This window comes from Salvelinus sp. IW2-2015, linkage group LG2, assembly GCF_002910315.2.
Source record: "Salvelinus sp. IW2-2015 linkage group LG2, ASM291031v2, whole genome shotgun sequence".
In the NCBI taxonomy this organism is placed as follows: Eukaryota; Metazoa; Chordata; class Actinopteri; order Salmoniformes; family Salmonidae; genus Salvelinus; species Salvelinus sp. IW2-2015.
In genome coordinates, this window is record NC_036839.1 from 2030883 (window position 1) to 2054765 (window position 23883).

General features: G+C 42.7%; 1 protein-coding gene across 1 annotated transcript in view; it reads left to right on the plus strand.

The window, feature by feature from the left end:
• The window catches only part of LOC111973076 (LIM domain only protein 7), a 121032-nt gene extending 97383 nt beyond the window's left edge, over positions 1-23649 (plus strand). The window contains exons 21-35 of the mRNA XM_070449280.1: positions 2219-2406; positions 2671-2734; positions 7200-7250; positions 10461-10486; positions 11124-11231; positions 11945-12037; positions 12123-12496; positions 14077-14133; positions 18144-18199; positions 18403-18561; positions 18947-19142; positions 19674-20024; positions 21379-21487; positions 22312-22414; positions 22882-23649. Coding sequence (XP_070305381.1) covers positions 2219-2406; positions 2671-2734; positions 7200-7250; positions 10461-10486; positions 11124-11231; positions 11945-12037; positions 12123-12496; positions 14077-14133; positions 18144-18199; positions 18403-18561; positions 18947-19142; positions 19674-20024; positions 21379-21487; positions 22312-22414; positions 22882-22901 — 1955 coding nt within the window. The 3' untranslated portion in view covers positions 22902-23649. The remainder of the gene's footprint in view (positions 1-2218; positions 2407-2670; positions 2735-7199; positions 7251-10460; positions 10487-11123; positions 11232-11944; positions 12038-12122; positions 12497-14076; positions 14134-18143; positions 18200-18402; positions 18562-18946; positions 19143-19673; positions 20025-21378; positions 21488-22311; positions 22415-22881) is intronic.
• Positions 23650-23883: the final 234 nt, after the last annotated feature.

A 23883-nucleotide genomic window follows, 5' to 3' on the forward strand; every position in this document is an offset into this window, starting at 1 on the left:
GCAGGAATACAAAGAGGTTTTTAATACACCCAAAACATGTATACYAAAACACACGATACCTGTTATACACAATATATATAGCACGCAGCATAACAGCTGCATCAACGCATAGGTACTCACACCACCAATGGACATGGGAACAATAATCGACATTCCAATGGAAACCACAGTTCCGGAGGGATCCGTGACAGTACTTGATGTAGTCATTAAGTGTTATATGAAACCAAATACTTAACCTTTTACTAATTTAATACACATATACCTGTATTTGTGCCAATACTTTTGTGTAATGTGCTGTAATGTCTAAATGGTRAARCCAATATGGATGAAAATARCATCAAATTAAAGCTGACAGTCTGCACTTTAACCTCACAGTTATTATATAACTGAGCCAAAACAAAACAAAATGTAATTGTCACAGTACTTTTGGAGCTCACTGTAGGTTTTCACCAACAGGTTTACACATCCTACTATATCACGATTACACCACCAAAACATCAGTCAGTGTATTGATTTGTGTGATCTGTTGAATGTGCAATGCATATCAAAATAGACGCTTTTGTAGGAGAGTGTGTAAACCTGTTGGTAAAGCTAGGGGTTTGTAGATTGTGCATGGGTGCGGAAGGTGGTTTCTCTGTTATCCCCACTGTTCTTTAGAATGACACCATAACAACAACCTTATCTTCCCTTCCAAGCGGTAGCGTACAGTACCAGTCAAAAGTTACTCAAAGGTTTTTCTTTATTTTTCCTATTRTCTACATTGTAGAATAATAGTGAAGACATCAAAACTATGAAATAACACATATGGAATCATGTAGTAAGTCAAAAAGTGTTAAACAAATCAAAATATATTTTATATTCTTCAAAGTAGCCACCATTTGCCTTGATGACAGCTTTGCACACTGTTGGCATTCTCTCAACCAGCTTRACCTGGGATCCTTTTCCAACATTGTTGAAGGAGTTCCCACATCTGCTGAGCACTTTTCCTTCACTCTGCGGTCCAACTCATCCCAAACCATCTCAATTGGGTGGAGGCCAGGTCATCTGATGCTGTACTCCATCACTCTCCTTCTTGGTCAAATTGCCCTTACACAGCCTGGAAGTGTGTTGGGTCATTGTCCTGTTGAAAATAAATGATAGTCCCACTAAGCGCAAACCAGATGGGATGGCGTATCGCTGCAGAATGCTGTGGTAGCCATGCTGGTTAAGTGTGCCTTGAATTCTAAATAAATCACTGACAGTGTCTCCAGCAAAGCACCCCCACACCATCACACCTCCTCCTCCATATGGATATCATCTGTTCACATACTCTGCATCTCACAAAGACGCGGCGGTTGGAACCAAAAATCTCAAATTTGGATTCATCAGACCAAAGGCCAGATTTCCACCGGTCTAATGTCCATTGCTCGTGTTTCTTGGCCCAAGCAAGTCTTCTTCTTATTGGTGTCCTTTAGTAGTGGTTTCATTGCAGCAATTCAACCATGAAGGCCTGATTCACGTAGTCTCGTCTGAGCAGTTGATGTTGAAATYTGTATGTTACTTGAACTCTGTGAAGCATTTATTTGGGCTGCAATCTGAGATGCAGTTAACTCTAATGAATATATCCTCTGCAGCAGAGGTAACTCTGGGTCTTCCTTCCCTGTGGTGGTCTTCATGAGAGCCAGTTTCATCATAGCACTTGATGGTTTTTGCAAATGCGCTTGAAGAAACTTTCAAAGATCTTGAKATTTTCTAGAGTGACTGACCTTCATGTCTTAAAGTAATGATGGACTGTCATTTCTCTTTGCTTACTTGAGCTGTTCTTTCCATAGTATGGACCTGGTATTTTACCAAATAGGGCTATCTTCTGTATACCACCTCTACCTTGTCACAACACAACTGATTGGTTCGAGCGTATTAAGGAGAAAAGATATTRWAAAAATTCATTTTACCAAGGCACACCTGTTAGTTGAAATGCATTCCAGGTGACTACCTCATGAATCTGGTTGAGAGAATGCCAAGAGTGAATGCATATCTCTTAGTTTTGATGTCTTTACTATTATTATACCATCCAGAAAATACTGTAAGTACTTTGTGTACTATAGTTGTATAGTAGTACCTTTAAAGTACTAGTACCTTTCCTAATGTTGTGCTTTCACGCCCACACATACACAAACACACACACACCCCCCCCACCCACTTTAAATATTTGCCATTGCCACACGTCGGCGACGTTCAGACTGGGACAGAGACCTACCTTCCCTGCCGTTTAAAAGCCACAAGACCATCAATCTGACCAGTATGGATCATCATCCAACAGTTATAGGTTCCCCCGACACAACCACCGTTAACGCAACCACCCGCTTGGATTTCACCTCTCGGGGATCCATGGAAACCATCAAGAAGGTCACTACCCAACCAATCATTGTGAGTTTTACAGGAAGACCTCGTGGTGTTGATAATGTTCAAATGTTTTGTATTAGCTTTCTTGCTATGTTACTCACAAATACCCAAATAAAACTTGATATATCACAAATTTTCAAACATGTTGTGACAAGGTTGGTAAGGACATCATTGTGAAAAAACTTGTGATTTTTGTTTGTTGCATGGTCACATTGAATCTATATTAATACAATGTACTGATAAAACCCCAGACAGTTCTCAACAGGCTTTTAATTCATCTTGTTGCAGGATATGGCATCCAATGGAGTGAATGGAGGCTTCCGTGACGAGACAGTGACCGTGAGAAACAAAGGTAAAGAGCATAGAGCAGATATACTAACCAGAGAGGTTATGACTAGCCTTTATTAACAGGAACACGTTTGAGAAAGCAATGACAATGTTCTCTCTTTGGGACTGTATGTGTTTTTGGTGGTGAATGCTCWTTGTTCAATTATGTATAAGTATGTACATTCACACATTTTGTTTGCGCATGCCACCACATGACTTGATCAGAGTGTGCAGCTGAACATTGTATGCTGGAAAACACTCGGTTTGTTATTTTTGATTAAAACAGAACTGCTCTTCATTAAATACAAATACCGAACCTGATTTTACGTGAATTCCGTGATACGGTTAGCTTTTAACAGCTACTATAGGACCGCTATTTATTTTTGCCGACATTTACTGACACCGGCCATATTCAACGGGTGTTGAGTGTTCGTAAATTCAACAGTTATTCTGCGCTCTCTGGCACACTCAGACGAGAGTGCTCTGAAATCAGAGTAGATGGCTAGACTGAATTTACGAACTCACCCAAAATGGGTACTTGCATAGTGGAGTCTTTTGTTAAGACATGTAGCTAGCTAGGCCTTACTGCCCTTCATGAATCTGCAGGCTGCTAACCACCAGCCAGCTAATGTRAGCTACTTAGCTAGGTAAATAATGAACCATAATCACAACTCATGATGTTACTACCCTGCATGAATCTCCAGGTAAATAATCAACCAAGTTCAATGTTAGCTAGCTAACATTAGGCTATAGCTAGCCAAGCAAATTGTTCTTTCTGTCAAAATTAGAAAMATGTAATATCTGAAAATGTAGCTAGCTAGACTAATCATCATTCACTCATCATTCATGGTTGGAGGCATTTCCTGTTGGATGCCAGGGTTGCCCTTAGTTTGAAGATGTAATCCGGAGGCCGGTGTTTCCTCCATCTCCTTAGCTATCATACTCGAATTCCACTGATTTCAAAACTCAGTCCTCCAGGAAGTGGAGAGCAACACTTATGCAGTTTTAATATACAATACTTTTTTTAAAGCCACGTTAGACAGGATTACCTAGACACACTGACCAGCTCAAATAGACAATCCAAACTCATCTCTCGGCATGTCAAGCCCACTCATTATCTCAGCCAATCATGGCTAGCGGAGAGGTTGCTGACTTTTCTTTGGCTAAACCAACTAGGCTCGTAATTTAACAATTTTATTCATATTTACAGATGGCATACAAGTTTGTTATTAAGGCACATGAAAGTTCACATGTTTGTGAAGGCATTTCTGCCAATAACCACATTTAGATTTTTTTTAAAGTTTACATTCAAATCGCTCTCCTGTGAAGTGGTGACCCGCGACATATGACCCATGACCCGCGACATATGATAACATTTTCTGGGTGATTAAAATATTGACTGGCTTTTATCAAGCTGCCCACTCAAGAAAAAGCTTCAAACTGTAACCAGTGCCTGCAACCTGGTTCAGGTTATCAGTCAACCTACTAGGGTAGTTACAAACAGCACAGGAATGAAATCATCAACATGCATTGATCACATTTTTACTACTTTTGTAGTGAATCCTATGTTGTTGATGTAAAGAATATTTGTTGGTCCGTGGTGTGTAATGAGGAGGAAACAGACACTGCACTTGACACAGTTATGAAATTGCTTATTCCAGTTACTAATAAGCATGCACCCATTAAGAAAATGACTGTAAAAACTATTAAATCCCTGTGGATTGATGAGGATTTGAAAAAAGGAATGGCAAAAGGAATGGCAAAAAGTCTGGCTGCAGAACGGATTGGCAAACGTATTGCAAATTGAGAAATCATGTGACTAAACTGAATAAAAAGAAACTACCCTATGAKACAAAGATAAATGACATATAGAATGATAGTAAAAAGCTTTGGAGCACCTTCAATAAAAAAAACTCAGCTCCATCATTCATATAGTTTTTTATTTATTTAACTAGGCAAGTCAGTTAAGAACAAATTCTTATTTACAATGACGGCCTACCCCGGCCAAACCCTAACCCCGACAACACTGGGCCAATTGTGCGCCACCCTATGAGACTCCCAATCACGGCCGGTAGTGACACAGCCTGGAATCGAACCAGGGTCTGTAGTGACTCCTATTTGCAATATTTTCAGTTTAAACCTACTAGAAACTGTGTGCCCCCAGGCTTTGAGGGAAGCAAAAATCATTCCGCTACCTAAGAATACCAAAGTCCCCTTTACTGGCTCAAATAGTCGACCAATCAGCCTGTTCTCAACACTTAGTAAAAAYAAATGTGTGTGTTTGACCAGATACATTGCTATTTTACAGTAAAAAAATGTCAACAAACTTTCAGACTTTTAGGGAAGGACATTCAACAAGCACAGCACTTKCACAAATGACTGATGATTGGCTTAGAGAAATTGATGTTTTTTAGTGCAGCTTTTGACATTTTCGATCATAGTCTGCTGCTGGAAGAAAAGTATGTGTTATGGTTTACACCACCTGCTACATTGTGGATAAAGAGTTACCTGTCTACCAGAACACAGAGGTTGTTCTTTAATAGAAGCCTCTCCAACATAATCCAGGCAGAATCAGGAATTCCCCTGGGCAGCTGTCTAGGGCCCTTACTTTTTTAATTCTTGACTAATGACATGCCACTTTGAGTAAAGCCAGTGTGTTTATGTATGCGGATGACTCAACACTATACATGTCAGCTACTACAAAAACGGAAATGACTGCAACACTTAACAAAGATTTGCAGTTTGTTTCAGAGTGGGTGGCAAGGAATTAGTTAGTCCTAAATATTTCTAAAACTAAAAGCATTGTATTTGGGGCAAATCATTCACTAAACCCTAAACCTCAACTAAATCTTGTAATAAATGATGTGAAAATTAAGCAAGTTGAGGTACGTAAACTGCTTGGCATAACCCTGGTTTGTAAAATGTCATGGTAAAAACATATTTGATACAACAGTAGCTAAGATGGGGAGAAGTCTGTCCATAATAAAGRGCAGCTCTACCTTCTTAACAGCACTATCAACAAGGCAGGTCATACAGGCCCTAGTTTTGTCGCACCTGGACAACTATTCAGTCGTGTGGTCAGGTGCCACAAAAAGGGACTTWGGKWKAMWYCAATTGGCTCAGAACAGGGCAGCACGACTGGCCCTTGGATTTACACAGAGAGCTAATATAATAATATGCATGTCAATCTCTCCTGGCCCAAAGTGGAAGAGCAATTGACTTGTATTTATGAGAGGTATTGACATGTTGAATGCACCGAGCTGTCTGTTTGAACTACTGGCGCACAGCTCGGACACCCATGCAGACCCCACAAGACATGCCACAAGAGTTCTCTTCACAGTCCTCAAGTCCAGAACAGACTATGGGAGGCGCACAGTACTACATAGAGCCATGACTACATGGAACTCTATTCCACATCAAGTAACTGATGCAAGCAATAAAATTAGATTTTTTTTTTTAAATGACATGGATAATTGAGTGTGTCAATGACTGACAAAACAAGAGGAAAACTGCTGATGCACAACCACATTTTGAACTTACACCTTGTGTATTGTACTATTCTAACTCTCAAGAGTAAGTTCAGACCCCAACTGAGTTCCCCCCCCCCAAAAAATTGCTTATGCCTGGAGCTGGCCCTGCATATGATCGTTTTTATTTTCAGTGTGATGACAATCCTAATGTAGTTGTTATGTGTACAATAGTGGAGAATGGAGATCTTTATTGAAGRTCCCCATGCCATGATAGCAAGGCCGTGCACAGACCTTTCATAATGCATATCTCGAAAATGATAACATACCATATGCCTCTGTTGCAGTGACTCCTTGAGACATAATTGACATTGGGAAAAGAGGGTGGGCAATCAGCTGACCATTGATGTAGGTGATTGATGTAAATCTGCTTGTTAGCTACCTCAATTTCTTTTACTGATTGTGATTTACCTCTCTATGTCTTACTGCCTCTCTCTGTTGCGCATATCAGCTAACCAGATTGAATATTGATCATGCTGTAGGCTAAATCAAGTGTTAAGCTGCTGTGGCAGTATTGTTGATATTTAAACTAGCTAGCTGGCTAGCTAGCRAGCTACACACACTCAACCAGTGACCGCATCTCTCAAGGCATACATGTTTGGATAACAAGTGCACGGATTCTCCGTAAAGGACAGACTGGGCAAAAGGCGCAACCGGGCCCACGCAAGCTCCATACAGGGCAGATCAACAGGCGCAACCAATAGACACGATGGTGGCTAGTTAACTTAAAGGCTTGTCTTGCGGGCAGTGGGTTCCAAACAACAGTGACAAAATATGTATACAAAAAAATACTACCACCCAAAAGGGCAATTTGGAGACTGGAAGGGCAAAGGGGCATGTGCTCTGCACAGGTAGAACCATATCTGTGCACGTGCCTGCATGATTGAAGTAATTACTTCAAAGTTTCTCTCCCACTCTCTTACGCTCTCTGACCCTGTTCTGATTTCTCCATCTCTCACCTAGAACCCATATCCATGAAAAATTTAAAACGGAGGTCAGAGTTTTTTGAACAAGGTAAAACACCCCTGATCGAGCCCTGGTGTTGGTGAAGGGTTATTATCAATCGTCTGTGTAACTATCAAGAGGCTGGGTGCTCTAGGCTTTCATCTCTTTCTATCTATCCCAGTGGTTTTCCTAAGGACCTTCCTGGTATACAGGTTTTTGTTTCAACTATGACTTAACCTAATCCTGATTAAGGAAAGATTGAGACAAACAGTTGAATACTCAGGAGTTCCCTAGGGATCCATGTTGGGCCCGCTGCTTAAAATCCACTGCTTTTTTCCATCTGATCTGGTACTGAGTGAGTGTAACCCCARTGGTCTCCCCCTCCCTCCCACACCCGGGCTTCTCAGGGCCCAGTTTCAGTGTGCTGGTCTACCTCTGTGATAAACAGGGTTGAGTGTGTGGTGATTCTCCCAGAGACACTGAGCTCAATGAGTCTAGACCAGTATTTCCCAACCCTCTCCTGTGGGACTATCTAGATTTTTGTTGCAGCTCTGAGTTGACAACTAATCACAAAGGCCTRAGATTAGTTGAATCAGGTGGCTAGTTCAGGGTTAAAACCAAATTGAAAAACCGTCTGAGGATCCCTCAGGAGAGGGTTGGGATACACTTGATGAGAAAGTTGTGTTTTCCCCAACACTTTGAAGCACCAAAGGGGAGACATCATGTCAGAATACCATACCAACATACCAGTCTATTAGACTCCATAGAAGTGGTTACAAAATTCTCACTTCTTGCTTGTGTGTTTTTGATTGCCTGCGTTTTCAGTACCTGCATACACAGGAGTAACTGAGAATCAACATTAAAGATGATCAATTCTAGGCTGTTCCAGAGCCATATAGGATAGCGATATACACTATAGTGTATATACAAAAGTATGTGGACACCCCTTCAAATTAGTGGATTCGGCTATTTCAGCCACACCCGTTGCGAACAGGTCTATAAAATCGAGCACACAGTCATGTAATCTCCATAGACAAACATTGGCAGTAGAATGGCTTTACTGAAGAGCTCAGTGACTTTCAATGTGGCACCGTCATATGATGCCACCTTTCCAACAAGTCAGTTTCTGCCGTGCTAGAGCTTCCACGGTCAACTGTAAGTGTGGTTATTGAGAAGTGGAAACGTCTAGGATTAACAACGGCTCAGCTTCAAAATGGTAGGCCACACAAGCTCACAGAACCGGACCGGCGAGTGCTGAAGTGTGTAGCGCGTAAAGATCGTTTGTTTTAGGTTGCAACAATAACTACTGAGGTCCAAACTGCCTCTGGAAGCAAGGTCAGAACAAGAACTGTTCGTCGGGTACTTCATGACATGGGTTTCCATGGCCGAGCAGCCACACACAAGCCTAAGATCATCATGCGCAATGCCAAGCATCAGCTGGAGTGGTGTAAAGCTTGCCACCATTAGACGCTGGAGCAGTGGAAATGTGTACATGAATCATGCTTCACCATCTGGCAGTCCGATGGACTAATCTGGGTTTGGCGGATGCCAGGAGAACACTACCTGCCCGAATGCATAGTGCCAACTGTAAAGTTTGGTGCAGAAGGAATAATGGTCTGGGGCTGTTTTCATGGTTCGGGCTAGGCCCCTTAGTTCCAGTTAAGGTAAATCGTAGCGCTAGAGCATACAATGACATTCTAGACGATTCTGTGCTTCCAACTTTGTGGCAACAGTTTGGGGAAGGCCCTTTCTTGTTTCAGCATGACAATGCCCACGTGCACAAAGCGAGGTCCATACAGAAATGGTTTGACGAGATCGATGTGGAAGAACTTGACTGGCCTGCACAGAGCCATCACCGCCTTGGGGTGGCAGGTAGCCTAGTGGTTAGAGCGTTAGGTCAGTTACCAAAAGGTTGCTGGATTGAATCCCCGTTACTGACTGGGTAAAAATCTGTAATTCTGCCCCTGAACAAGGCAGTTAACCCACTGTTCCCCGGTAGGCTGTCATTGTAAATAAGAATTTGTTCTTAACTGACTTGCCTAGTTAAAGAAAGGTTAAAAAATAAATACAATTAAAATAAATAAAAACCCATCGAACACCTTTGGGATGAATTGGAACGCTGACTGCGAGCCAGGCCTAATCACCCAACATCAGTGCACGACCTCACTAATGCTCTTGTGACTGAATGGAAGGAAGTACCCGCAGCAGCGTTCCACCATTTATTGGAAAGACCTCCCAGAAGAGTGGAGGCTGTTGTAGCAGCAGGGGGGACTAACTCCATATTAATGCCCATGATTTTGGAATGAGATGTTTTACGAGCAGGTGTCCACATANATGCCCATGATTTTGGAATGAGATGTTTTACGAGCAGGTGTCCACATAATTTTGGTAACGTAGTGCATATCTATGGCTCTGGGTTATTCACTAAGCCATAGAAAGTAATGCCATCACAAGGCTAACTCGGGTGTCATATGCTGTCAGGTGTATGGTACAGTATGTTGGTATGATGTCCAGGTYTCACACATTGGCTCCCCTCCTTCTCAACCTTGCATGCTTTGCTGTGCTGTGCTTTTGCTCTTGTGTTATTACTCATAGCCAATGCTTTTGCATGCATCAACATGCATTCTGGTGACTGTTGACTTTTTCTGACTCTTTGCATCTTGTACATGTTTGTTGTTATATCCATTAAAAAACAAAAATTATAAGATGTTAATAAGTTGAATCTAGTTAGTGTGATGTACTTTGGGAACACACCAACAGTATGTTGGGCCCGACTATTCAGCAGTCAGGGACTGTTATTCTGCCAAAATCATAGACTCTTTGTGGCAATATTGGCAAGACTCTAGGTGAATTTAAAATACATCTTGTTTGCTTCAGGCTTGATTTAAAATCTCAAATTATAGCCGAGGGTTTGGTTAAAGTTGAAACACCATTTTAAAAGCTTTTAGAGGTTGAAACACTCAAATCTGAACACACACTCAACCTCGGTTAAGAGTTGAGGTTTTAACAAGCCTGTCAGCTTTTGCTCGGTATGGTAGCCTGTGGAGCCTCCAGGTGTGTGCGATTTAAATGCATGTATTATATCTATCCTAGGTGTCAGTCTGTGTGTCTGCTTTAGCAAACTTTAAACTGTCTCAACAAACATGACAATGATGCAGTATTTTAGAATACAGGAACAATGCTTCTCATGGCAGCATATACTGAATGCTGTATATCACTCTGAGATGTGACTGTTTAACACTAGATCGATTTATTTGATGATGTTTATTCTTTTTCAAGGGGGATCAGAGTCAGCAAAATCAGACGTAAGCAATTCTATTTAATATCTACAAAATGTTTTACAAGCAGGTGGTTGTTTTTTTTTCTCTCAAGTATGTGTTTATGTTCTTAAGTTTTTACAATGCATTGACCCATCATTGTGAGTGACATCTTTACTGTGTGGGATAGTAGTGGGTTATTTAACTACCACACCAGGGGCAGGATCCTGAGCCTCCTTAAACTCCTTGATTGAAAATGCTAGTCCCAACCTTTGTGTCTTTGTTCATACAATACTCAATCTTTGAAATTGGATGATGAGTGGACTGAAGCATCTGTGGCTCACTTTGAAAAGGTTGAACAACATAACTAACAGTTCAAGTTTTAACTTTTCATCTTCGTCACAGACACAGAAATACTGTACATGGGTAGCATGTTAATACATAAACAATGAAACATTTATTGAAAAACAAGTGATATGCATGACAATGTGTATAAGGGTTGGGGAGACTCAAATAGCTGTGTTGATTAAGTGGGATTAAGAGGCTGTAAGAATTACTTATATTCAAACATCTGGTGAAGAAAAAACAATAAAGTAATTTGTGTATTTGCAGGATACAATTGTTCACCTATAAAGGAATAATGGCAATGTCTCTTCTCTACTCTCCTCTTCCTCTCCTCCATCAGATGCCCGTTGCCTCCATCGCTCCCTCCTCTAACCGCTTGTCCTGGGACCCGGAGGAGGAGCGCAGGAGGCAGGAGAAATGGCAGAAGGAGCAGGAGAGACTCCTACAGGTAAGAGTGTAGTATGTGTGTGGTGGGGGGGGGGGGGATTGTTGTGTGTGTTTTTGATTGTTTGAAGTGTGTGTGTGTGTGTGTGTGTGTGCACACTGAATTACTCCCGAGGTCTATTTATGGAGGTAGAGAGATACAAAATGTGTCCAGCCTGACCCCTGCAGAGCAACTGTAGACTAGAAGCCAAGGCTCGTTATTCCTCCACTCTGTTGTATTCCCCGCGGGTCAAACGGCCTAATTTCTTAATGAGACATAGAAGCTTGGCAGAAAATCTAACAAGGTTCACCTACTCTGGGGAACGAAGCTGGAATGTAGAGCTGAGCGGTTGAAGGTGAAACGTTGGGATTGTTTCAGTTTTTGTTCTCAGGAGTCAGGTAGACTTCAGCTAATCCTTGTCTTCCAATTGCCCTTTTCTTAGGTTTTGGTAGGCTAAAATGTGGTAATTCTTTTTTTGTCGGGATATTAAGGGATGTCAATTGCTGAATGAGTTGAAGCACTTTCCTTGTCTTTACCATGAAACCAGAACTTTCTATTTCTATTGTTTAACAAGAGAGACTATTTTCCTTTTACATCAAATTGTGATTAAAAGTGGTTGTCAGTAGGGGGCCGGTGACCAAAGCTCTTGATAAACTCTGAATGTGTGTTTGTGTGTGTGTGTGTGGGTGCATACAGTACATTAACCTGTCTCTCTCTGTGTGCGTGTTTGTGATCAGGAGAAATACCGTCGTGACCAGGAGAAACTGGAGGAGGAGTGGCGTCGGGCCCAGCAGGAGGCTGTGACAGAAGGGGGAAGACACCACCAAGAGGTGAGGAACCATATCACCATAGCAATGTAATTTTATGGTTGTAACTCAGGACTTTGGCTTTAACCCTATACTGTCTGTTCCTCAGGAGCCGAGAGACCTGAAGATGGACAGCAGGAGTATCAGCCCCCACTCCCCCCTCCGCCAGCCTACCACGCCCTGGGAGGACGAGGAAGCCCAAGAGGAGGAAACACAGCGAAGACAGGAGGAGGAAGAGAGGAGGAGAGTGGAGGAGGAGCAGCAAAAGTGGGAGGAGGAGAGGAGGACGGAGGAGGAGGAGCGAGAGCTGCTGCGTCTTCAGGAGGAGAGGAAGAGGAGGGAGAAGCAGGAGGATGAGGAGAGAAGACAGAGGGAAAAGGAGGAGCTGAGATGGCAGAGGAGGAAGGAGGAGGAGAGGAGGCGCCAGGAGGCTGCTGAACAGCAGCACAGGGAGAAAGAGAAAATGCAGGAGCAGCAGCAATGGTTAAGAATAATATGTATTCTTATCTTTAAAGGTTTAGTTCACCCAAATTACAAAATGACATATTGGTTTCCTTACCCTGTAAGCGGTCTATGGACGAGGTATAACAGGAATCCCATGCTTTGTTTTAGTTTCTCTGGCACTGTTTCCGAATGCTAACATTTTAACTTTTGTGGCACTAATCTAATGCAAGTCGTTGTACCTATGTTAGCATTTTTCGCACATCATGTCCAAATTATCCTAAAGTATCTAAAATTGATTATGTAGACGAACAAAGTCACTTGTAGATGATGCTCCAGTATAATTACAGGAATTTTTTATTTTTCCCCCCAGTTTTTCAGTGTTGCTTTTTACAATGATAAAGATTTGCAATAATGTCGTTTTACCTTCCCCATAATTCCCCCTTCCCATCCTACCCAGTTCCCTCCCCTAATTTTGAAAAAGTACATATCATTTGTGTGCAGTCTAAAAATATATATTTTTCTGGCAGTGGGAGGAGGATAAATTGGCAAATGTAAAGTTCAAGCTGAACAGAAGTTGAATGAGTCAAATCAAATTTATTTATATAGCCCTTCTTACATCAGCTGATATCTCAAAGTGCTGTACAGAAACCCAGCCTAAAAATAGTGGGCTTTTCCGAAAACCCGTATCCGTAGTTGGGTTGATGGAAAGATAAAGAGTGGTTGGGGGATGAAGGCAAGGGTGGAGAGAGGTTAAAGAAGTAAATTGATGGATAATAAAAATAGCAAGCACACTAATATAAAAGAAGAAGAATGGTCTTGCTGAAGCAAGCACACTAATATAAAAGAAGAAGAATGGTCTTGCTGAAGCAAGCAACACTAAATATAAAAGAAGAAGAATGGTCTTGCTGAAGCAAGCACACTAATATAAAAGAAGAAGAATGGTCTTGCTGAAGCAAGCACACTAATAAATAAATAAAATGATCATACAGAAACAAAAGACCATTCCCATATACCCTTTTAAACACCAAGGATTAATAACAAAAAGAGAAAAATAACAAATAAGGCAAAGATATAAACAATATAGCAACTGCAAAAAAATGTGAGGATCTACCTCTGCCTTATGCTAGTTACCTTCTTATACATCCGAGGTTTAATTCACATTTCTTACATATCTATTATTCTATCCCATCTATCTTCTATAGCGCTTTTGTCGTTACAGACATAATGTTAAAGTGTTTGTAAGGCTTTAAGATTTGTGTGTGCTAAATCTTCAAATGCTTATTGTAAACACCAACTCACTGCAGTATATTAAACATTAACATTTAGTTAATTAATCATTACTTGTTGCCTGTTCTCATGTCTACTTTACATTGGATTGTAACCTCTAACCCCCACTAATGGCCTGCCTGTGTTTTGTCTTCTCTGTATGTGTTTTGTCCTGTCTGTCTTTCCATCTGTTCTGTTCTGTTCTGTTCTGTTCTGTTCTGTCCTGTCCTGTCCTGTCCTGTCCTGTCCTGTCTGTCAATGTGTGTCTCTGTCTGTGTCTCTGTCTGTATTCCCTATCTATATTATCTTTCTACTGCTGTAACCCCATAACCCTTTCGCAAAACTTCTGGCAGGGTCGGGGACTCCTATGGCTATGCCAAGGCCCAGCCTGAGATATCCATGGCAGACAGGTCAGTGTGTGTCTGCCAAGGTCCAACCTAAACATCAAATACTTAAAAAATAATTTAAAATACTCAGAGTATTTGCTTACGTCTGCCTTGAGTGCCAGATGGGCTGGGTTTGCAGTTTTCTGAGTGTGTGTTCAGGTCTGGTGTGAGTGCATGCGTGCCTATGTGCGTTAGAGTGGCCATGGCTTTGCCTCTGTTGCAATCAGACAAACATACAGTATGACTTAATTGCATTCATAAAATCGATGGTCTGTTACTAGCAAACGCAAAGCATGCCTCAGCCTATAACTAATACATTATGTTCTAAGAGTCAACCAACATAACTAAATGTGTAGTGCAGCCCATGTCCCACAGGGCACTACTTTTGACCAGAGCCCTAATGGCTCAACAATATTACATCACAGCCTTATTCTAAAATGAATAAAAATAATAAWAAATTGACAGCAATCTACACACAATACCCCATAATGACAAAGCAAAAACAGGTTTACATTTTTTTGTGCAAAAAAAACAACAGAAATATCTTATTTACATAAGTATTCAGACCCTTTGCTATGAGACTCGAAATTGAGCTCAAGTGCATTCTGTTTCCATTGATCATCCTTGAAATGTTTCTACAACTTGATTGGAGTCCACCTGTGGTAAATTCTATTGATTGGACATGATTTGGAAAGACACGCACCTGTCTATATAAGGACCCACAGTTAATAGTGCATGTCAGAGCAAAAACCAAGCCACGAGGTCGAAGGAATTGCCCGTAGAGCTCTGAGACAGGATTGTGTCAAGGCACAGATCTGGGGAAGGGTACCAAAACATTTCTGCAGCATTGAAGATCCCCAAGAACACAGTGGTCTCCATCATTCTTAAATGGAAGAAGATTGGAACCACCAAGACTCTTCCTCGAGTTGGCCGCCCGGCCAAACTGAGCAATCAGGGGAGAAGGGCCTTGGTCAGGAAGGTGACTTGTCACTCTGATTGTCACTCTGACAGAGCTCTAGAGTTCCTCTGTGGAGATGGGATAACCTTCCAGAAGGGCAACCATCTCTGTAGCACTCCACCAATCAGGCCTTTATGGTAGAGTGGCCAGATGTAAGCCACTCCTCAGTAAAAGGCTCATGACAGCCTGCTTGGAGTTTGCCAAAAGGCTCCTAAATACTCTCAGACCAATGTCACGTCCGGAGGAAACCTGGCACCATCCCTGGGGATATTTATCAGTGGCAGGGACTGGGAGACTAGTCAGGATCGAGGCAAAGATGAACTGAGAAAAGTACAGAGAGATCCTTGATGAAAACCTGCTCAGGACCTCAGACTGGGCTGAAGGTTCACCTTCCAACAGAACGACCCTAAGCACACAGCCAAGACAATGCAGGGGTGGCTTCAGGACAAGTCTCTGAATGTCCTGGAGGGGCCCAGCCAGAGCCCAGAGTTGAACCCGATTGAACATCTCTGGAGAGACCGGAAAAAAGCTGTGCAGCAACACTCCCCATCCAACCTGACAGAGCTTGAGAGGATCTGCAGAGAAGAATGGGAGAACGCCCCAAATACAGGTGTGTCAAGCTTGTCGCGTCAAAATTGTTGCAACCACTATTACTAGCCTGTTCAACCTCTCTTTCGTATTGTCTGAGATTCCCAAAGATTGGAAAGCTGCCGCGGTCATCCCCCTCTTCAAAGGGGGTGACACTCTAGACCCAAACTGCTACAGACCTATATCTATCCTACCCTGTCTTTCTAAGGTCTTCGAAAGCCAAGTTAACAAACAGATTACCGACCATTTCGAATCCCACCGTACCTTCTCCGCTATGCAATCTGGTTTCAGAGCTGGTCATGGGTGCACCTCAGCCACGCTCAAGGTCCTAAACAACATCATAACCGCAATCGATAAGAGACATTACTGTGCAGCGGTATTCATCGACCTGGCCAAGGCTTTCGACTCTGTCAATCACCACATTCTTATTGGCAGACTCGACAGCCTTGGTTTCTCAATGATTGCCTCGCCTGGTTTACCAACTACTTCTCTGATAGAGTTCAGTGTGTCAAATCGGAGGGCCTGTTGTCCGGACCTCTGGCAGTCTCTATGGGGGTGCCACAGGGTTCAAGCCTCGGGCCGACTCTCTTCTCTGTATACATCAATGATGTTGCTCTTGCTGCTGGTGATTCTCTGGTACACCTCTACGCAGACGACACCATTCTGTATACTTCTGGCCCCACTTTGGACACTGTGTTAACTAACCTCCAGACGAGCTTCAATGCCATACAACTCTCCTTCCGTGGCCTCCAGCTGCTCTTAAACGCAAGTAAAACTAAATGCATGCCATTCAACCGATCACTGCCCGCACCTGCTCGCCCATCCAGCATCACTACTCTGGACGGCTCTGACTTAGAATACGTGGACAACTACAAATACCTAGGTGTCTGGTTAGACTGTAAACTCTCCTTCCAGATTCACATTAAGCCTCTCCAATCCAAAATTAAATCTAGAATTGGCTTCCTGTATCGCAACAAAGCATCCTTCACTCATGCTGCCAAACATACCCTCGTAAAACTGACCATCCTACCGATCCTCGACTTCGGTGATGTCATCTATAAAATAGCCTCAAACACTCTACTCAACAAACTGGATGCAGTCTATCACAGTGCCATCCGTTTTGTCACCAAAGCCCCATACACTACCCACCATTGCGACCTGTAAGCTCTCGTTGGTTGGCCCTCGCTTCATACTCGTCGCCAAACCCACTGGCTACAGGTTATCTACAAGTCTCTGCTAGGTAAAGCCCCGCCTTATCTCAGCTCACTGGTCACCATAGCAGCACCCACTCGTAGCACGCGCTCCAGCAGGTATATCTCACTGGTCACCCCCAAAGCCAATTCCTCCTTTGGTCGTCTTGCCTTCCAGGTCTCTGCTGCCAATGACTGGAACGAACTGCAAAAATCTCTGAAGCTGGAGACTCATATCTCCCTCACTAGCTTTAAGCACCAGCTGTCAGAGCAGCTCACAGATCACTGCATCTGTACATAGCCCATCCGTAAACAGCCCATCTATCTACCTACCTCATCCCCATACAGCCCATCTATCTACCTACCTCATCCCCATACATTATTTATTTATTTATCTTGCTCCTCTGCACCTCAGTATCTCTACTTGCACATTCATCTTCTGCACATCTACCATTCCAGTGTTTAATTGCTATATTGTAATTACTTCACCACCATGGCCTATTTATTGCCTTAACTCCCTTATCTTACCTCATTTGCACTCACTGTATATAGATGTTATGTTTTCTTTTGTTCTACTGTATTATTGACTATGTTTTGTTTATTCCATGTGCAACTCTGTGTTGTTGTATGTGTCGAATTGCTATGCTTTATCTTGGCCAAGTCGCAGTTGCAAATGAGAACTTTTTCTCAAATAGCCTACCTGGTTAAATAAATGTGAAATAAAAATGTATTTCAATAAAAAAAACAAGAGGACTGAAGGCTGAAATCTCTGCCAAAGGTGCTTCAACAAAGTACTGAGTAAAGGATCTGAATACTTATGTAAATGTTATATTTAGTTGTATTCATTTTTTGTGCAAAGGTTTCTAAAAACCTGTTTTGCTTTGTCATTATAGGGTATTGTGTGTAGATTGTTGAGAGAAAAAAAAACATTTAATCCATTTTAGAATAAGGCTGTAACGTAACAAAATATGMAAAAAGTCAAGGGGCCTGAATACTTTCCGAATGCACTGTAAAGTAAAAAAGTGGTATCACAGAGATTACGCAACAAAGCCTGAAGGCTTATCTGCATTGCAGGCCACTCATGTACTGTATGTGTTCATGTATTGAACTGTACGCATTTGAAAATACAAAGAGCCCCAAGGGCCCTGGTCAAATGTAGTACACTTTGTAGGGAATAGGGTACCATTTGGAACGTCGACCAAGTAAATCAATCATGTGTTTTACAGTGTACATTGATTCGAGAGACAATGAATTTCCTTGATTATCAGCCCCTAAATGTGTTTTGTTGTGATTGGCAGGGCAAAGTCGAAATCTACTCCCGAGCTGGACGACGTGGAGAAAACAGAGACTAAAGGTCAGTGGGGATATATTAATGTCCTCATCAATGTATTCATCAATATTCGTTAATCCTTATTGACCTTTTGGTGGAAGTTGAACCATTACTTAGCTGCTCAAATTAGCAAGGGAAGATGTGCGTGTGTGTGTGCGTGTGCGTGCGTGCACCCGTGTAAGTAACTGTATGTCAGTGAGTGTGAATACTGTACACACTGTGCCCAGGCCGGTATGGCAGCTCGGGGGGCATGGCCCAGAGGTTACTGGAGGAGGAATTGAGACGTAAAGCAGACAAAAAGGCCCAGAGTCTCCGAGCTGCGTCAGAGCTGGAGTTGGAGAGGAGAGACATCCTAAACGCCATGAGATACAGAGAGCCAGAAAGAGGTGTGGTTCACAGCCTCGACCGTTCCTCGACCGCTCCTGTCTAATCAATGCAGGACCCAGTCAATCAACCAGCTCAGCCGATCAATCGCGTTTAGCATGAATGAATATATAAACAGACGCTTCCAGATTTTATAATATGTCTTGATATTGTCCTATTGGTCACTGAAGCTGAATACAGAAAATGAATCTGTCCTCTCCAGTGGCTCTGTCACAATAATGAATCACTGGTCTTATTGGTGTTTCCTGGATGAATCACTGGTCTACAGTCTATTTCTGGACTTCCATCTAATCTGATTGGCTCTCATGTCTATCCCCTGACTCCCTCTCCTCTCCCATTGACCCATCTTTATTTTCTGATTCCCTCTTCTCTCTCATTGGCCCACAGTGACTAGCAGCGGTGGGATAGGCGAAGGATTGGGGAGGAAGGGCCAGCAGAGCGTACCCCAGGCGGAGCTGGAGAGGCAGCAGATCCTGCAGGAGATGAAGAAGAAGACCAACCTGGTCACAGACAACAGCTGGATTCGCCAACGCTCCACCAGCACCACCACCAGCAAGGACCCCACTGCCAGCCCCATCAGGAGGTACTCTTCCTGGGGCTTGACTGGGGCTCCGCTGGCGTGGGGGAGGTGGATCAGTACAGTACAATGTGTGTGTTGAATGATAGATAGGGGTTAAACCACCCTCAATGGCCCTATTAGAGGGTACTCTACCTGGGACTCACCTGGGTGTCCATATTAGGACAGCTCCACATGACTCTGACACCAACTCCAAGGAACTCTGACACGCCTTCCATGGATTTGTGACTACTCTGTTCCAATATGGACAGCACACTAAACTGCCTAGATTGGGCCACCAGGGGTTTAATGCTGTATACTGCTAGCTTGAATGAGTGTGTGTAACATGGTAACACATCATTTACAACGACTATGTTAGTCGAAGTAACTGTTTTTAGTGACTTTAACATTTTGGGCTCTAGCCTGGATGCCAGTCTCTTTTCTGTTGCAGTTATCAAAAGAGTCGGCTAAATCAGAAACATAATGGCCTGTGGTGTCCAGGCTATTTGGGTGCTTACGCTAACCCGCTAACATCCGGGAATGTGTTCAACTTTTCAGAGGCGAGTCTCTGGACAACCTGGACACCGAGCCCCGTTCTTCCTGGCGCTCGTCATGGACACCGGGAAGCACCTCGTCCATCCCCAACTACAGCCAGCCTCCTTTAGCCCTTTCTGGCCTCAAAACTACATCCTCCTATGGCGGTGTTGCCTACGGTGGTGGTGGATACAGCGGCGGGGTCGGAAGTCGTCCTGGCTTAGCCACCCTGCCCTCCTCCCTCTCCATGAGCTCCCTCAGAGAGGCCGGGGGGTGTAACCTATCTTCCTGGTCCCTGCGCTCACCATTGCCATCCCCCACCACTTCTCTTGGCCCAGAACCCGAGTCACGCCCATCCTCACAGCAACGCAGCAGGTAAAACATCCAACGTCCAATCACGTGGCACACTGCTGCTTGCCAAAAAACTGAGTCGGTAGATTTGCTCCCAATCACTGATACAATGTCAGATATTGGAGCTAAAAGTCAGATTCTTGATCTGGGGTTAAGGTTAACACCAAAAACCCTTGCTCAAAGTTACAAATGCTGACATGCGTCAAAATGTCTGTGTTTAGGTGTTTGTGTTCACCACAAACGTGAACCACGGTTTCTTTTTTATTTATTTATATTACAGCATATTGAATGACTGTCATTCATATTCCATTCACCCAGCTCAATGTAACATTGATAGGTTTAGGCAACTACATGACACTCAAATTGTCCCTATACCCATCATGAGGTTGCTACAACCTAGCCTACGAATGAAAGTGTATCACGTAGGTGCACATGTCGAGAGACAAATTGGAGTAAACAAGATGACATTTAATACCACCTTGCACACTCTTGCCTGCATCTAGTTGATCTATGTTGTAATCATTAGTCCAAACAGTTGCAAAACATTCCAAGAGTTTCTATTGGACAAATTTCAGGTAGGTCTATCCCCGTTTCATTTGCTTCCAATTAAGAAACCTTTTTCAACAGAATCGACGAAATGAATACACCCCTGATCACCACGCACACAGTTCACTTTCATAGCAGCCACATACAAACAGCACTATCACTTTTCTCGTTGTATAATTCCTTCTCTCATCAACGTTTACCTTTTCCCTTCGCTTGTGGACAGTGCACAACACAACAGCTGTCTTGACCTCTCCAAGCTAAACCTTCATACCATAACCGCTAACCACTACACACAGCCTACATCGCTGTCAACCATATTAGCTAACGTCATAGTTACTAGAACTAACTCGTTAGTAAATCCGCTACAATCACACAGTTCAGTGTACAGCAAGCAATTTAGCATTTACACTAGCGGCCCACAGTGGCAATAAATTAATAAAACCAAAAGCGTTCCAGTGTTGGATAGCCTTAGCCAGCTAGCTAACATAAATAGCATTCCTCTCTGTTCGAGTAGGCTAAGTGACTCAAAATTGAGCTCAGGTGGATCATGTTTCCATTGATCATCTTTGAGATGTTTCTACAACTTCATTGGAGTCTACCTGTGGTAAATTGAGCAATCGGGGGAGAAGGGCCTTGGTCAGGGAGGTGACCATCGAATACACATATAACATGAACAATTATGAAAGTATTTTTGTTTGGATAGGAATGTGTGTGTATTCTCAGTTATCCAGTGTGGTTGATGGTGCGTGGGTGGGCATGTATATTTTCGGTTCTCCAGTCTGTGTGTCTGTGTTCTCCAGTCAAGTTATGGTTTTGCGTTCTGTAATCTCAGGTCAGTGAGTGGCAAGAAAGTCTGTACGTTCTGTGACACGGTGCTGGGCAAGGGAGCCGCCATGATCATCGAGTCCCTGGGACTCTGCTATCATTTGACCTGTTTCAAGGTGAGAATTCAAAGTTCAAGACCGGACCTCCCTGACCTGGAGATTGAGGTCATGATTGGTCCATAGCAAAGACTAAACCTGCCTGATCCTCTCAGTACTAACCTTATCCACGGAATGAGACTGTACTAATATGGACAACTTGACCCTGATTAATGTTACACTAACCTAACCAGCATGAATGGATCACAATCTGGTCTGATCCTTTATAACCGTACACACAAAACCAAGGAAACAGAAGTCCCACTGGGTTGTAAAATGGATAGTTGATGACTTTTCCAATGTGGCCAATGATTACCATTTAATTAAGGTTTCCAGTGTAACTTGACTGGAGTAATGTTTCCATTATCTTTTTAGCTAATTGAAAAATACAGTTTCTTCCAAATTCCCTAAGATCTATAACTTGCTGCAGAAATGGCAAACAGTTTGGGACATTGTTTTCATGGTTTTATGAGCATTTCAGGAAATCTGACTGCATTTGTGCCAAACCTCACTAACCAATCCTTCACCTCACTATTACCTATCACCAGCACTTGCTGCTGACATCATGACGAGCTTCCAAAAGTCCCTACATTGTGCTTGAACTGTCAGTTATTTATAATCTCATTGGTCTCTCTGTCTGTCAGTCAAGTGTCAGGTGTCTCTCATGGGCTCTGTCTATCTGGTTGTGGCTCCATGGGTATATGTCTAGCACTCTCCCCATGGCTGCTCTGTCTGTGGAACTCATATTTCCTCCAGGGGGCAACTTTCCTCTCCTCTCCCCCATCTGATAGTGAGGGATCTGGGCTAGCCCTCATTGACCATTTCCCTCTCTCCCTATCCTCCAGTGCATCGACTGTAAGTCTGACCTAGGAGGATCGGAGGCCGGAGCTGAGGTCAGAATACGTAAACAACAGCTCTACTGTAACTCCTGCTACATGCGATTCAAAAGTGAGTATGACATTAGCTGGGTACCAGCTGAAAAGTGAGCCAACTAGAATCAAAGCTGAATAATAATAATTTGGTGGGTGCTTACATGTACATGTGTAAATTGGAAATACGTTTTTGCATATCCCAACTCCCCTTGAGAGTGTGGTCACCATTGTTCAGCACCCCTGGAGCAATTAGGGTTAAGTGCCTTGCTCAAGGGCACATCATTTCAAAATGTTCAGCTCAGGGATTTGAACTAGCGACCTTTCAGTTACTGGCCCAACGCTCTAACCACTAGACTACCTGCCACCATTTATAAAAACTCCATACTCATACCTGACCGGTATCGCCAATAGTAACAGGGCTCCTGTTACTATTGTTTGTTGTGTTGAGTCGTGCCGTGTCGTTTAGTGATATGATGTGTTGTTGTGTTATCGAATAGTATCATTTCGTATCGTGTTATAACCTCTATCTTCTTTCCCCTCTAGCTGGACAGCCAACATTGTGACAACGCACTACTTGACAACAACCCATGACCACTGCAACCAGCCGTAACTTCAGATGTATTAATGTGTTTTGTGATTTGACAAAAAGCCCTGATTCTTCAATTAACAACTATCTTATTCTTTATTTCTACTGTACGCTTGAGAGGGTGAGATTGACCAAAAAAGTGAAAATGTTGATATCAACGTATTATTTTAACCAATTGCTTGTATAAAGTAGGAGGGATGTGCATGCACCTGCGAGTTTTAGACTTTTAGCTGAAAATAGGGTTGGAAAATTCTGAAAACTTTCCCAAATTTCATGGGTTTATCAGAAATCACTGGTGGGGGGTTTTGGAAATTTTGCAACCCTAACGAAACAATACTGGAAATTGATTTTGGTCTTGTTCATGAGATTATTGATCCTGATTACTTCATATTTCAGAGATTTCATGTTAGGCTGGGGGGGAAGTCTGCGATTTATTCTCATTTTCGCCTGCAAATGTTTTAGTTACAACAAGTTTGTTGTTGACTCTATTTTTATCGATGTGCCTTTTTTGTTTGTGATGGGGGGAGATTATTTAAAGTGAATGGATTGAAAATATATTTAAAAACTAGCATGATTTGTTAGAGAGAGAACTTATTGGGGAGTTGTTGTTTCGCATGAATCTTATACATTTTAGGAGTTAACATTTTTGGGGGGCTGAGAAAAATGTAAATCATTATAATGTATGGCATTAAGGCAAAATTTGTAAATAAAATGAGTAAATCGTGGTCTCTGACTTGGTCTTCGTCTTTTTCAATAGATTCCTCTCATTTTCTTCTCTTGTATTGCTGTCTCTCATCCTCCTTTACATCCTTCTCCCGCTCTCTTCCCTAGGTCTTCCCTATTCTGTTTCATTCTCTTTCTCTTAACCTATATTCTCTCTCTTTCTCCTTTCAATGAGTTGATGAGCAGGGTTGAGCGGACATGCATGCCGTACGTCCTCCAAAGCCAATTTGTCATGC